Source organism: Pteropus medius, unplaced genomic scaffold, assembly GCF_902729225.1.
Source record: "Pteropus medius unplaced genomic scaffold, Ma_sr-lr_union100, whole genome shotgun sequence".
NCBI lineage: Eukaryota > Metazoa > Chordata > Mammalia > Chiroptera > Pteropodidae > Pteropus > Pteropus medius.
Genome location: NW_024352786.1, coordinates 7302895 through 7316291, shown reverse-complemented (window position 1 = coordinate 7316291; position 13397 = coordinate 7302895). Strand labels below are relative to the sequence as shown.

At 36.8% G+C, this 13397-nt stretch overlaps 1 protein-coding gene across 4 annotated transcripts; it reads right to left on the bottom strand.

Moving 5' to 3' along the window:
• Positions 1-2070: 2070 nt before the first annotated feature.
• Positions 2071-10616, bottom strand: GAR1 (GAR1 ribonucleoprotein). 4 transcript variants are annotated; one of them, XM_039848877.1, is made up of 7 exons: positions 10465-10616; positions 9752-9959; positions 8117-8271; positions 7622-7681; positions 4733-4871; positions 3038-3112; positions 2071-2665 (listed from the first exon to the last, which is right to left on the bottom strand). In XM_039848877.1, exons 2-7 carry the CDS (start codon positions 9945-9947, stop codon positions 2652-2654), a joined length of 639 nt encoding a protein of 212 aa, XP_039704811.1. In that variant the 5' UTR covers positions 9948-9959; positions 10465-10616; the 3' UTR covers positions 2071-2651. The 4 variants fall into 4 exon arrangements, with proteins under 4 accessions (XP_039704811.1, XP_039704812.1, XP_039704813.1 ...); XM_039848878.1 differs by lacking the exon at positions 10465-10616 and adding an exon at positions 10113-10280; XM_039848879.1 differs by lacking the exon at positions 10465-10616 and adding an exon at positions 10170-10280.
• Between the last annotated feature and the right edge of the window lie 2781 nt (positions 10617-13397).

Sequence of the window (13397 nt, the reverse complement as noted above, 5' to 3'; positions counted from 1 at the left end):
TCTGACATGAACATTTATTGTTAGAATAAGAACATTTATTGTTAGAATCCTCAACACTTTTTTACCTATATTTTTATGCCATGTAATATTAAACCCTGATTCTTCTTAACAGTGAATTTATTACAATTAGTAACTTTAGAGAAATGCTAGATGCACCAAAGTTAACAGTGTAAGCATATAAAAGAACCACTAGAGGGCTCTATCTACCCATTTAACTTCATTTTATAACTCGTAGAATGGCTTAGCAAGGCACCAGAGCCTGCTTTTGCCTCAATTCTCTCGGCTACCTATAAAAACTGAAGTTAAATCGGTTGGGTGAACCAGTCCCAGACCCTATAGCTACCAGAACTCAAATTTTTAATAAATGTAAAGTAATACTCCAAAGAGTATCTATACTAGCAAAGTGAATCTCATCAATATTCCAATTCTAAAATATTTTCAAATAACTCCAAAGCAATGAACATAAAACTCAAGTAGAACTCTCGCTTTTAAAAACCTATGGGTTACTGGAATTTGAAACTTTTGGGGGGTAAGGGGATCCAGTATGTATAAAAAAAAAAAATGAGTATGCTTTGGTTCATAGTCCCTTCCTTTTCTGTAATAGATTATACCTAGCTGCATTATCCACTAGTTTATACTTCTATTTATAAAAGCTGAAGAATAATAATTTCAAAGATAGCCAACTGTCTGCTGCAGATAAAAATTTTACAAATATGAGGGTGAAAGGTTCAATTCAATGTACTTTTTCATGCTTCTTTCCTGAGTGACACAGAAAAGTTATATTGGGATGAAGCTTAGAATACTAAGAAATATAACTATTTCACATCAAAACATTTACATAGCTCACAATTTTTTAATTTCATAAACTTCACTTGCCTAAAGTCAATTCTTTCATACTCTTCTCAAATTTTCAGGAATACTAGGAAACACTGCTTAATTCCATTAAACTGTTTAATTCCTATGGCAACAGGTGCACTTTAACATGATGCAATCAGAATGTTTTTGTTAAAACTCAAAAGATCTAATATGTGAATAATCAAAATCTTTTACAATGGAACTCAGTGATATCAAATACCAAAATCACTAATATTAGGCTCCCTAAATATATGAACTTGATTCAAAACTAAATGTCCCAAAGGAAATCCAGAAAAAAACTACTATAAGAAAGGGAAAAAAAATAAGATATGGAAATAAAAGTTCAAAGATGGCCAATAGTCAAAAGATATACCTAAGTAAAAGGTGAAGTCTCCGAATGGTTTGTCTACCGATCTATACATATTGCCATCACAGCCATTCTAGACGTTTTTTTAATGTTCAAAAAAAGTATAGGAACGTTGCACTATTATTTGTCCGTGGGATGATGTCATGGCCCTGCTAGAGCTTGCCATGTCTTTTACAAACCCAAAGTAAAAACCTTGGCCCTAACGCTCACTGAAAATTCAACCCAACGATTTTAACAAATAGCCTCCTTTCCCACATTGTAAAAGCTTCTTGTGCAACAGTAATTTTTAACATATTTTTTTCATCATATGTATTTATGGCCTACATATTTACTAAATCTGCTGCAATTCCATTAATCAAAAAAGGTAAGTAAAACCCCTAATATTGGCATAGGCAATACTATATGCTACTCAAACGAGCATTCAAGAGTTAACCAAGTATTTGGTTAGAAAATTTAAGAAATGATATGGCAACATCATTCCTTCTGAGAAAACACCCAAATAAAGGAGAAAAAAATCATTGGCAGGGGAAATGGTCTTGTATCACAGTATTCTAACTTGCTATCATGGTTACTTCTTGATACTAGCAATAGAGAGCAAAACCAATTTCGTTTGAAATGTCTCTAGCCAGGAATCTGAAAGTGTAGCAGGCAATCAAATGTTTACCTACGGTGAATTACAGCTCAAACTTTTAGAGTCCCTTTAAAGGTAAAATAGGAACATTCAGTGAATCTTTCAACAGTCAATCTATATTGAATGAGAAAAATTAAATGTTTCTTCAGAAGTAACCTAAACTTCAGTTCTCACTTTGAACTTTATTCTAACTTTGATTTATAATCAATACTAAAAATTTCTAATCAACTAATTTTAATTGCAATTAGAGAAATCACTTTACCAACACACAAAAGAAAAATACAATACAGGGAGATGTTCTCATATACAAAAGGCAAACATTTTGAAAGGGGTATTAGTTTACATATAATGTTGAAGTGTTTTTCCTTTAGCCAATTTTTTTAAAGATCAGTTATTTATGTAAACAAACCATTTTTTCTATGTGAAATCCACTGGGTTTAAGCTTTGGTTGTTCATTTTAACTTCAAAAATACTTCTGGTTTAATAAACACAGCTCTAAATAACTTAAAGGAATAAAACAATTTATTTTAAAAATTCAAATATGCTTCAAATGAAAACTATCCATTCATTCAGCTTCAAACATTATACAAAACATTAAAACACTGTTCATACTCTTTTAGAGCAAAACTGCCTATTCCGTTGCACTCATGTTTGTATGCCATTGACATTTTAGTGCACTGTCATAAAATGACCAGTTCTTCAAGACTTGCTCAAGAAACAGCTTTCTGATCCATAGAAGTAGATCACGCAGGTTAATGCGGAAACCAACTGATGAAGTTTCTCTGTCAACTGTTACACTTAATGTCCTCTCCCTGATTAAAAGAAAATGAAAGTATTAAGGGTATAGAAAAATGAATGTTTTAATAGTATTGTTACTCAAATATCAAGTTTAAAATTAGCATCAGTTCTTGCAATGTTTAGCAAACCTACGTTCCCAAATTTAACTCATTCATATTACACCTTTTTATTTTTCAAATTTGAAAAGCAGCAAAATAAGTTAGAAGTAGGTGAAAAAATTCCAAGGGAAAAGCAAAGAAAAGTGATATAAAATGAAGCTAAAAATGAGGCTAAAGCAAAGAACACTATGGTGTTCTTTGGCAAACAGAAATAAAACTAAATATTTTAAAACAGCAGTCAATACCGATTCTAGAATTCAGTCATTTAAAGATTCTTTTCATACTCACCTCTGAAACCACCTCCTCCTCCTCTTCCTCCTCTGAAGCCGCCACCTCTACCTCCTCTTCCACCTCTAAAACCACCTAAAAATCAAGGAACTATTTATGAAATACCTTGGCCTATCATATTCTGATAACCCTACAAACAAAAATATAATTCCTACAATTATAAAGAATAATAAATATATTTACATATTTTACCTTGCAGAATTTTTTAAAAGATAAAAATAGAGAAACCGTAATAAGTTTCCCAATTGAATAGCAGGCTAAAAATCCTAGATTACAACTTTTTAAACAAGTATTTTGTTTTAATGACTTAGAAAAGCTTGTTACTTTGAAGTTTGATTTAGCCCTATCGTTAAATGTTATGGGTATCTTAATTTTGATTAGGGTAAATACTTTTTTGATTGAACAAAGGCTTTTTATCCTAAGAACAAAGGGTAGCAGATACGAGCAGGTTCACTCTGGGGATGTTACAATAAATACAGTGTTTAAGGTTAACTGAGCTACATATGGACCATGACTGATGCTCACATGTTGATGAGCCTTCAAATTTTAAATTTTTACAGCATTTTCCTATTATACAACACTTGTCGGCTTCCTACTTCAGTCTCTGTTTTTACTTATTTTGGGTACTAACTCTGTAAGGAATGATGAATTATAAAAACAGAAATTATAAAAAGAAACAAATATGTACTTCTAAAAAACTTTATAAAAATACAAAGGTTTTAAAAAAGACTAAGGTTGTGAATTATTTTTAATGTTATATGTGAGACTAAATATAGAATAGGAATTAGTGAATCTCCCTTCACCAAATTATCAAAGGAGTATTCCCAAAAATATTTAAGAAAGATATTCAGATCTCTAGAGATTATCTTCTAGCTATCTAGACCCCCAAAAGTACATTTACAGAGTGAAATTACTAAATTGAGAGAGGCAAAGGTAGGAACAGTTCTCTTTCTGATCCAGTAACAAGCTTTCCAATCCCAATTTTCAGCTCCTCTTCCTTACCACTTTCGCTGTGCCCAACATCTGGTCATACGCCCACACATCATCCCCAAGCCTGCCTATTGGCTAGTTGCCCATAATGAGGAATGTACCAAAGCTTTGGGGAAACACATATGTCAAAATACTGAACTCAAACAATTAATTTATTGGTAGTGATCTTTGACTTATCAGAAGATACAGATTTTATTTCTGGGCTGCCAATTTTTGATTAGGGCATATTACCTTTTGTAAGCCTCCATTTCCTCACCCATAAAATAAGGATATCACCTACCTTGCAAGGTTTTGCTGAATATTAAAAGAATATACTTGGATATTAAAAGAATATACTTGGATATAATATTAAAAGAATATACTTGGATATTATATGCTGACCAGCTCTCAGCATATAATCAACACTCAGTGATATTAACTAAAACTCAGTTATGATAATCTTATACTTTATAAAATGCCCAACAAAACATGAATAAGCCAAAGAGATGAATTCCCTCAAAATTATACTTATTTTTTTTCTTTTTTAAATAAGTTACTGAAACTAAGCATTATTACTGTGGCAATGTGCCAAGATTTTAAAATAGCATTACTAAAAATAAAATAATAATAAACATAAAGAAGGTTTGCCTATATACAAAATTGTACTATATGAATTGGCTGCAGCTTTGAAATCTCATTAGAAAGTTTCTCCTACAAGTAACTTACCGCCTCTACCACCTCTGCCAACTCCTCCTCTTCCTCCTCCTCGACCACCCCTGCCACCGCCTCTCGGAGGTCCCTTCTCACCCGGAGGTCGAGGTAAAAACCTCTGCAGTGGCAACAGCTTATACGGATCTATATAAAACTGGAAGTATAAAAAAATAATTAGTCTGTTGACTTGGGGGTAGTATAGTATAATCATTGAGAACTTACACGTCAGGCTCAAAACTACCTGGGTTCAAATCCCAACCCTACTACATTCTACTAGGTGGCCCTGGGCAAGAACTCTGTGCCCTAGTTTTCTGATCTGTAAAATCAAGATAATAAAGTACCTACCTCACATAGTCCTTGTGAGGATCAAAAGAGTAATGTACATAAAGCACTTAACTTTAGCACATGACAAGCATTATACGCATATAAATAGAAACCAAGACTAATTCAATCTTGTTTCTCCTTAGATATAGAAAATTCCTTCAAAAAATCAACATTTTAAAAAATAAATCTATTAAAAATTTAGCATTAAAATCCCAAATAAAGTACTGATATACTAAATATTCCAAGACTTTAATAAAGGGTCAAATCGGTAATGGAGGATTTGCAGAAACTAAACCCACTCTATATTTAAAGAGGATATTTCTCACAATAATGAAATAAATGGGGTATATTTCACAATTTTACACAAAACACACGAGGGTTTCAAAACCATAATGTATTACTTATAACAAGACATTTGAATCCCTCTTTAGCTATCACTTTATCATTCTTCCCCTCAAAGCCCATCCTCTCAAAAATGTCGTCTAGCTCCACACTATCCAATATGGCAATCGTTAGCCACATGTGCCTATTTAGATTTAAATTAATTAACAATTAAAAATTCAGTTCCTAAGTCACACTAGCCACATTTCAGGTGCTCAAAAGCAACCAATGGCTATTGGCTACTATACTGGGCAAGAATTTCCATCATCACGGAAAATTCTTCTGGACAGTATTGGTCTAGACTATCATAATAACCTAGGCTGGATGAGGAGGGCCTAAATCTGAAGAGTGGATCTAGAAACAAGGAGAATGTACCAATTTAGCATGTGATAAAACAAACAAAAACACTAAATACATCCTCAAATAAATAATATTGTAGCAAAAGGCAGGCATTCAGATTAAATTTAAGGCTATTACAGGCAAATTCTTTTTTTCAGGTCACCAAATGAGAAGCCTGGCTCTTAGGCTCAACCAAAAGAAACACTGCAATTTCCCAGTTGAGTACTTGTCAGGGTTTCTTCAGCCAGGTGCCATCTGAGGCATTGCTCTCATCTGATCTCCCAGTGCAAGATGGGGTTCTGGGCCCACCCACCACTGGCTCCATGACCAGCTGACCTCCACGTTGTTAAATCCAGTAAACACTGCAACAGCATGTTGCCACAGTTGAGTACTTCCTCCTGGACCTAGTCTGTTCTCCTGACTTTTGTGATAGCACTTTTATGAAACACTCCTGGTTTGCCTTTCCCTTTAGTGGCAGTTACTTTCCAGTCTCTACTAACAGATATATTTAGGAGGTATCCAGGCACTATCATATACTGTCTGTATAAAGTCAACTTCCCAATTCTATCTCTAGTCCACTCTTCCTTTGAGCTCCTATGTATTTCAGAAGTGCTTCAAACTCATTATGTCCAAAACTGAACTCATTCTCTTACCAAAATTCCCTTCTCCTTCAGTGTTACCCATTTCGGTGAATGGTGACACCATTCACAAAAATGATGAAATCAGACATATGAAAGATGGTGGTATTTTTTACTTTAACCTCAACAGCTTATCAATTTCCAAGACATATCAATTTTACTTCCTCTCTCTCTCATAAATCCATCAATTTTTTTTCTACTACCACTATCACTGCTCTAGTCCAAAATATCTTTTCCAGGACTACTACAGCAGCCTCCAGCCTGGCCCTTTCACTTACAGTACTGACACCTTCCTAGGGTGCTCTTTATTTTTCCAGTGTTCTTTTTTGAGTATAAATTTAACCATATTTATTTTAATACTTAAAAACAAAACTAAAACTAAAGTCTAAACTCTTTCCCATGACCTGAAGGCCTTAAGTAATCTAACCCCTGCCGACATCTCTTGTCTTAATTCACAACTTTCCCACTCGTCCCAAATGTTCTATGTCCAAGCTATACCCCCACCTTTTTTGGACCCTTCAAGTGGCTTACTGTCTCAGAGACTGGCACATGTTGTTTTGCACTTCTTCCTCCTCCTCTTTGACTAGCACAGTGGTTCCCAAGGGCTAGCCTAAATATATCAAAGTCATCCAGAAGCTTTCCTTTTTAAAACTGAATCTTGGTCCCTACCTAAGACCTACTGAGTCAAATGTCTAGGAGTGGGATCCAGAAATACATCTTCTTAAAAGCTCCCCCGGATAATGCTGTTGTGCAGTCAGGTTTGGGAATAACTGCTAGTCAATTTTTAGGTCTCAGCTTCAAGCTCACTTCCTCCAATAATCGATACACTAAATTTGGCTCCACTACTAACATGCTCATAGCTACATATATTTCTTATTGAAGCATTTTTAATATTATTTAATATCTGACTTTTCTCACATATGAGCTTTATAATTTAACATTTTACTTAGAATGTTTGGTTATGCAAGGCTTTTCAATACAAAAGTTTTACATAAACCATAAAACATACTCTAGCAGTAACAGCAAGGACTACCTTCTGAAAGTCTGTATTAAATAAATGACTCCTAAAGATAAGAACAATGTCTTAAGCAGAGAATATCTCAATTTAAGAGCTTTACTGGTGATATATTGAGGGAGTCTCAAGTTCCCTAAGGAGGACTGCTCTGAGGTAGGTCATTCACTTATAAAACCCAGGATCCTAGGAATCATAAGCTTGACTCACCTTCTGTAGTTTTTTAAAGGAAGATGCCTTCATGTTTTCTGACAATTTAACTGAAAAATACTATTAATTTTATTAAGAAAAAAACAGTTAAGATCAAAGAAGGTAACCTTCTCAATTCATGTGTAATTTTAAAAACAAGGCTAGGATAAATAGAAATGTTTAGGAAAAGAAAGAAAGGAGTTTAAAAAGGAAATGAATATTAAAACTTCTAGTTCCATCATAGTATGTCAGTGGCACCATCATATCCAAAGCAAAGTACCTCCATCCTGCAGCACTTGCGGCAAATCATTTTTACAACCTTCCCAAAAGGGCCTATCTCTTTGATACATATGGAAATACATCCTCCTCTATTTATTCTCCTTTATGGTCCCATGTTAGCAATACTCTGCCCAATTTAATGATGCAATAAGTTTAATTTAATCAATACTTAGCTCCAGAAAAGGCAAATGGTAATCTTCTGATGAAATCACTAGGTTTTCCAATTAAAAAGGATACAAAATCTCTAAGTTGTCCAAATATTTCATCCACTTTTCCAATTTGTTCTTTGTTTTCTAAATAAACTGGAGCATTGAAATAAGGCACCTTATTTTCATCTGTAGTACATTTACAAACTATGTCATCTTCACAGGGATGCAGGAATTCTCCTAACACTGAAACAGGGCAAGAAAATATTAAAACATAAAACAATTTCAGAAAATATTAACCAACCTCTTCCAGAAGCCTTCTTCTTGGCTACTTGGGATTTCCCCATATCTGTTCTTCTCTGAGAAATAAAGGCCTTCCTGGGTTGCTACACCAACTCCAACAACAATGTAGCATGTGACCTGAGGTAAGGGTCTCACCTCTCTGCTTCAGTGTCCTCATCTTTAATATAGGGCTAATAACAGTTCTGACACCTAACATATAGTATTGTGAGGATTAAATGCAATAATAAACATCAAGTGCTTAGAAAAGTGCCTGGCACATTGAGACCACTCAACCTATAAGTTATTTTATTGTAATAATATTTGATTAAACACTATGTTGCATTTTACTGTCTATTCCTCCTCCCCAATCCCTAACTGTAAAATGAATCTTCCTTGTTCTCCTCTTTTTTTTCTCCCCTTTTATTCCTTTCCACTACCATCTCTTCATCAATGACTCTTCAATCTTTTTCAGGGAAGTCTGGAATCTCTAAATAATTACCTTTATTTCTAACTGACCATCGCCTCAAAATACTCATCACATAACTGCAAAACCAACTCATCATCCTGATTACCCAGATTCAAAACTTGGAACCTTTTAATAATTCCCAGTATTAGCCAAGTTCTACTGAGTCTGTTGCCATTGAAATCTCTCTCCCATCTAACCCTTCCTTTTCCTTCTCACTTCCACCATAGTCTCAATGCATGGACTGTTGCAAAGTTTGTTAGCTAGGACCTTGTCTCTAGCCATTACCTTCTTCAAACGATCTTGCATACTGATCCAACCTATTCTTTATATCGAGCTGTGTTCATCTTTTCTCCTCTTTGATGCAGGCTTCTACTGTCAAATCTGTCTCATTTTCTATGGCTTCCATCCCACCTCATTAGCAATTACTCCAAAATGGCTCTGATTAGGTCTTTTTCTTGACTTCCTCTCTCTATAGTTTGCCTCCCTTCCAAGCAAAATAATATTTCTCACTTCTCATATTAGTAATTGAAAGCCCTGGCTTTGGAGTCAGAAAACTTGCTTTGTATCGCAAATATATCGTTTATTAACTACTTATTCCTAACTACGACCCTAGCAAAGAAACAACTATGAATCAGTTTTTTTTATCCGTGAAATGGGGATAACTGGGCTCAGCTCACAATATTATCTATTTACTATCTTCTTTTCAGCTCAAGCTCAAGTTCCACCTCTATGATGCATTCTGAGGGTCCTTTGGTTTTCTTAATCTCCCCCTTGTATTCTACAGTATGATTATAAGTCGGTTTACAGCATCACAGACTTGACGCCCCAACCAAGCAGCTACCTCCGCAAGTGAGTTGCTGGATCTATTTTACAGCGTCTGACTCCCAAAGTTACTAGTAACACAAAACCACATCCCCTCCTCTGCACCTCGCTCTACTCCCCAACCCCCAAGTAGGCTAAGCTTTGAAGCCGACATACAAACTACATGTTCTGGAGGTCCTTGGTCTTGGCCTTTATTAAAGCCTCCGCGGCCACCCCCTCGTCCAAATCCTCCTCTGCCGCCGCCGCCTCTGAAGTTACCGCCGCCTCCACCTCGAAAGTGGTTGTTGCTGCCGCCGCGATTGAAGCCGCCACCTCGACTAAAGCCTCCACGACCTCTGCCGCGAAAAGACATGTTCGCTCCTACCTGGTGAGAAAAACAGTGCGTGACTTTGGTCACTGTGGCCTCTGAGTATACCTGCTAACCCCTCTGAGCCTCGGTCAGAACACCATAAAAGGGGACAGTAATAATAATAGCAACCCTGCCACCTAACCCATGGCCAAACCACCAGTGACGAACCCGAAGGGTGACGAGTGTCCCCGCCCCATCGTTCCGTGAGCGTCAACAGACCCTCACCAGCCTCGTCGCCTCTGGGTGGTGCCTCCAGCAGGGAACAAGGTCTTCACATCGCTGCCCCCTGCTCCCCTCCTCTGTCCCTCGCACAGCTGGGCTGCGCGCCCAGCATTCCCGGATCCTCCCGCTCCCTCTCGCCACTCACCCGCGCCACGTGCACCTCTACCTCGGTGCGCACACCCACCCGCCCGGTACTTCCGCCGCACACTAGCCTCATCGGCCACCGTATCAGCACAAAGTGGGAAAAAAAGACCAAAAATTCGCATAACTAGTTTACAAAAAAAAAAGTAACAGTTACCTGCAGAACTAACGACGCTGTCACTTTTCCAAATCAGCCTTTAGCGCCGGAACAGTAGCAATAATAGACAGCTTCAACCACTGGTTTACGACAATTAGGTCAACTCACCTATCGACGAGCCGAGGAAGTGACGTATAATAGCGGCGTCCGTTGCATCTCAACGTTGCCGGAAGTGCCGCCGTGGTGTTGCCCTAGGAAACGTCTGGGGTGAGGCCCCACCCTTCTCCTAGCAGCCCTTTAGGTGCCTTGTGGATGCTGACTGGCCTGCGTCCTTGCTTTTCTGGCTGCGAGATGATCCCGTCGCTAATCAGGTGGCTCACGCTCCAGCCCACATCTCCGAGGAGCTTGGCGCCGTGCTCTTGCCCGGAGGTGTATCTAGTCGCGTCGGCTCTCTGGGAGGGCTTGTCTGCGTCTTTCGAGTCGCTTTTACCTTCTGTATCTTTGGGAGTACGCACGATTATGGGCTGAACTGTGCCCGTCCTTTTGTCCTATGGTTTCACTCGTTAAAGGAAGAAAAAAAGAAAACGCGCGGACGTGTACTTTTAAAGAAACTTATCTAATAGAAAGCCAAACTATATTTTTATCTTTTATACCGAATTTTATCCATTTGTCAAGTACGTTTTGCACACCACCAGGCTGTACACCGTCTCTACTACAAGCCTCTCTCCCCTTCTATCTTTAAAGAATGCTAATGACCTCTTACTTATTAAATTCGGTTGGTCTCTTTTATACCCGAATCTTCTGAGACCTTACCTTGATATTTGACAGTCGACTACCTCTGAAAGAGGGTGGGGGTTGGTACCTGCTCTGTTTGTGTCATTTAACATTTATATTCAGTGTTTCTCTCTCCATTTGATGTTCTACCGTTATCTCCAACTCAGTGTGATGAAACCATTGAACTTTTATGGGACCTTCAAGATTTCCTGGTCCTAACCAATGTACTGTATACTTGAAACTAATTTAAATAAATTTATTTAAAAAAAAAAAAGATTACCTGGTCCCACTCTATTTTACATGTAAGGAACTTACACTCAAAGAGGTGAAGTAATTTCTCCACCTAATTAGAGGAACAATCTAGAACTTTGGATTCTCAACAGCTGTCAGTCCTTTTCTGCCCCCTCCACTTCCTCTTTCTAAAGTGTTCATCATTCCAGTTCTCTGCCCTCATGGTAGCATCATACTCTTGGTTTCGGAATCTTTGGACTCAGATCTTTAAGCATTCGGTCTCTATCATCGTTATCACCATACCCATCCCAGCCTTTACAGTCTCTTTTATCCAAAGCTAACAACTTCTATTCTTTCTAAGGCAGCTTGGTATTGTTATTACAGTCCTCTTTTTGTCACTATCACACTTTGTATTATCCCACCCTAAATCACCCAATATAATCTACAAGTATTAAAAGTACAGAAATAATAGCAACGAACTACAATTACCTCTCACATTCTTAGCATCTTCGTTGCCTCAAAATAAATACTTCCAGGCTTAACTTTTCTTCCTCCCATTTGTACTGCATGTGATGACATACTTTACTCAAACAGCTTCCTCATACCATAGCCATCCCACGACCTCCTATAGCTCCCTGTTTCCTTTAGCAATAAATCTAAAGTAAAATCTGTCCAATGATTGGGCCTTCTATATAATTAATTTTATTTCTCTCCTGTGCTGTACTACAGCTTCCTTCGGCTGCATCAAGCCATTATCATTGCCTTGCTTCTTTTTCTCTGCCATTGTTGAACATTTCCTGCTTGGAGGGGCTCTACTTTCCATCCACTAGACCGGCCTTTTTCTCTTTTTACCCTCGAGGAGCCCTTGAAATAATTTTCATGTTTCAGAAACCCCTGCATAAATCTATATCTATATATATAAACATGATCAGCAGGTTGTAGACATAATGACCCAATAATAATTGTCAATGCTTTTTTTTTTTACTGTTAAATACACCTAACATAAACTTTACCATATTAATCATTTTTAAGCATATAGTTCAGTGGTTCACATTGCCATGCAACCCATTGAGTAATGGATGATGTTTCTCTGTGAATCTATATTTCAACTTTTGAGTAATGGATGATGTTTCTCTGTGAATCTATATTTATTTTTATTCAGCTTATTAGCCTACTCTGTAGTTTTCCCCTCCTCACAAAGGATGTCAGTTCTGATGCAAATTAAGTGGATGAGGAAACTTCAATTTCCCCTTTAATTTAGTAAAGATTAGCAAATTGATTTAGTGAACGTTAATCTCTATAGGCCTATATATGCATAAAATGTTCTTTTCAAAACTAATAAAATAATAAAATTTACCTATTTAGTATGAAATCTTTGCTTGTCTTTTGCCATGTATATTCTCAACTCTGAGTTGATCTTGAGATTGGCATATGCAGATTTCATTTTCACCAAATGAGGTGATTTCTGTCTTTGTTCTTAATGCTCATTAGATAAGACGCTTACACAAGAAGTTGAAAAGTACAGTAAAATATTTATTACTTTCCTATGAATGTAAGATTGCTCTTTCACAGAAATCCAGAACCTGTAGAAGTACAAATTTCATTTTGTGTTCATAATCATCAACTCACAAAGTTTTTCCTCTTCTCTCAAAGTCAGGTGCTCAGGCTAAAAGAAGATTCAGAGAAAGGAGCCTTTCATTCAGTCATATACTTGTGTTGAAAGGGAGGGAAAATACTGTTCGGTTTTGTTCTGCAGTTTTCAGGTGATTTAGTCTCAACTTGACACTTGAGACTTCCTCACCCAAGTGCAAGCAGCAGTGGAACTATTTCAAGATTTCTTTTTGACATATGATTTTTTCGAAGATTCAATTTCAATTAAAACCAAGAATCTTGTCACTTGAAATTAAAATATTTTCTCCAGGCCCTTGAAGATACTTGTTCAACTAGTTCATGTGATGAAAAGTATCCACTGATAGGCTAGTTTCTGC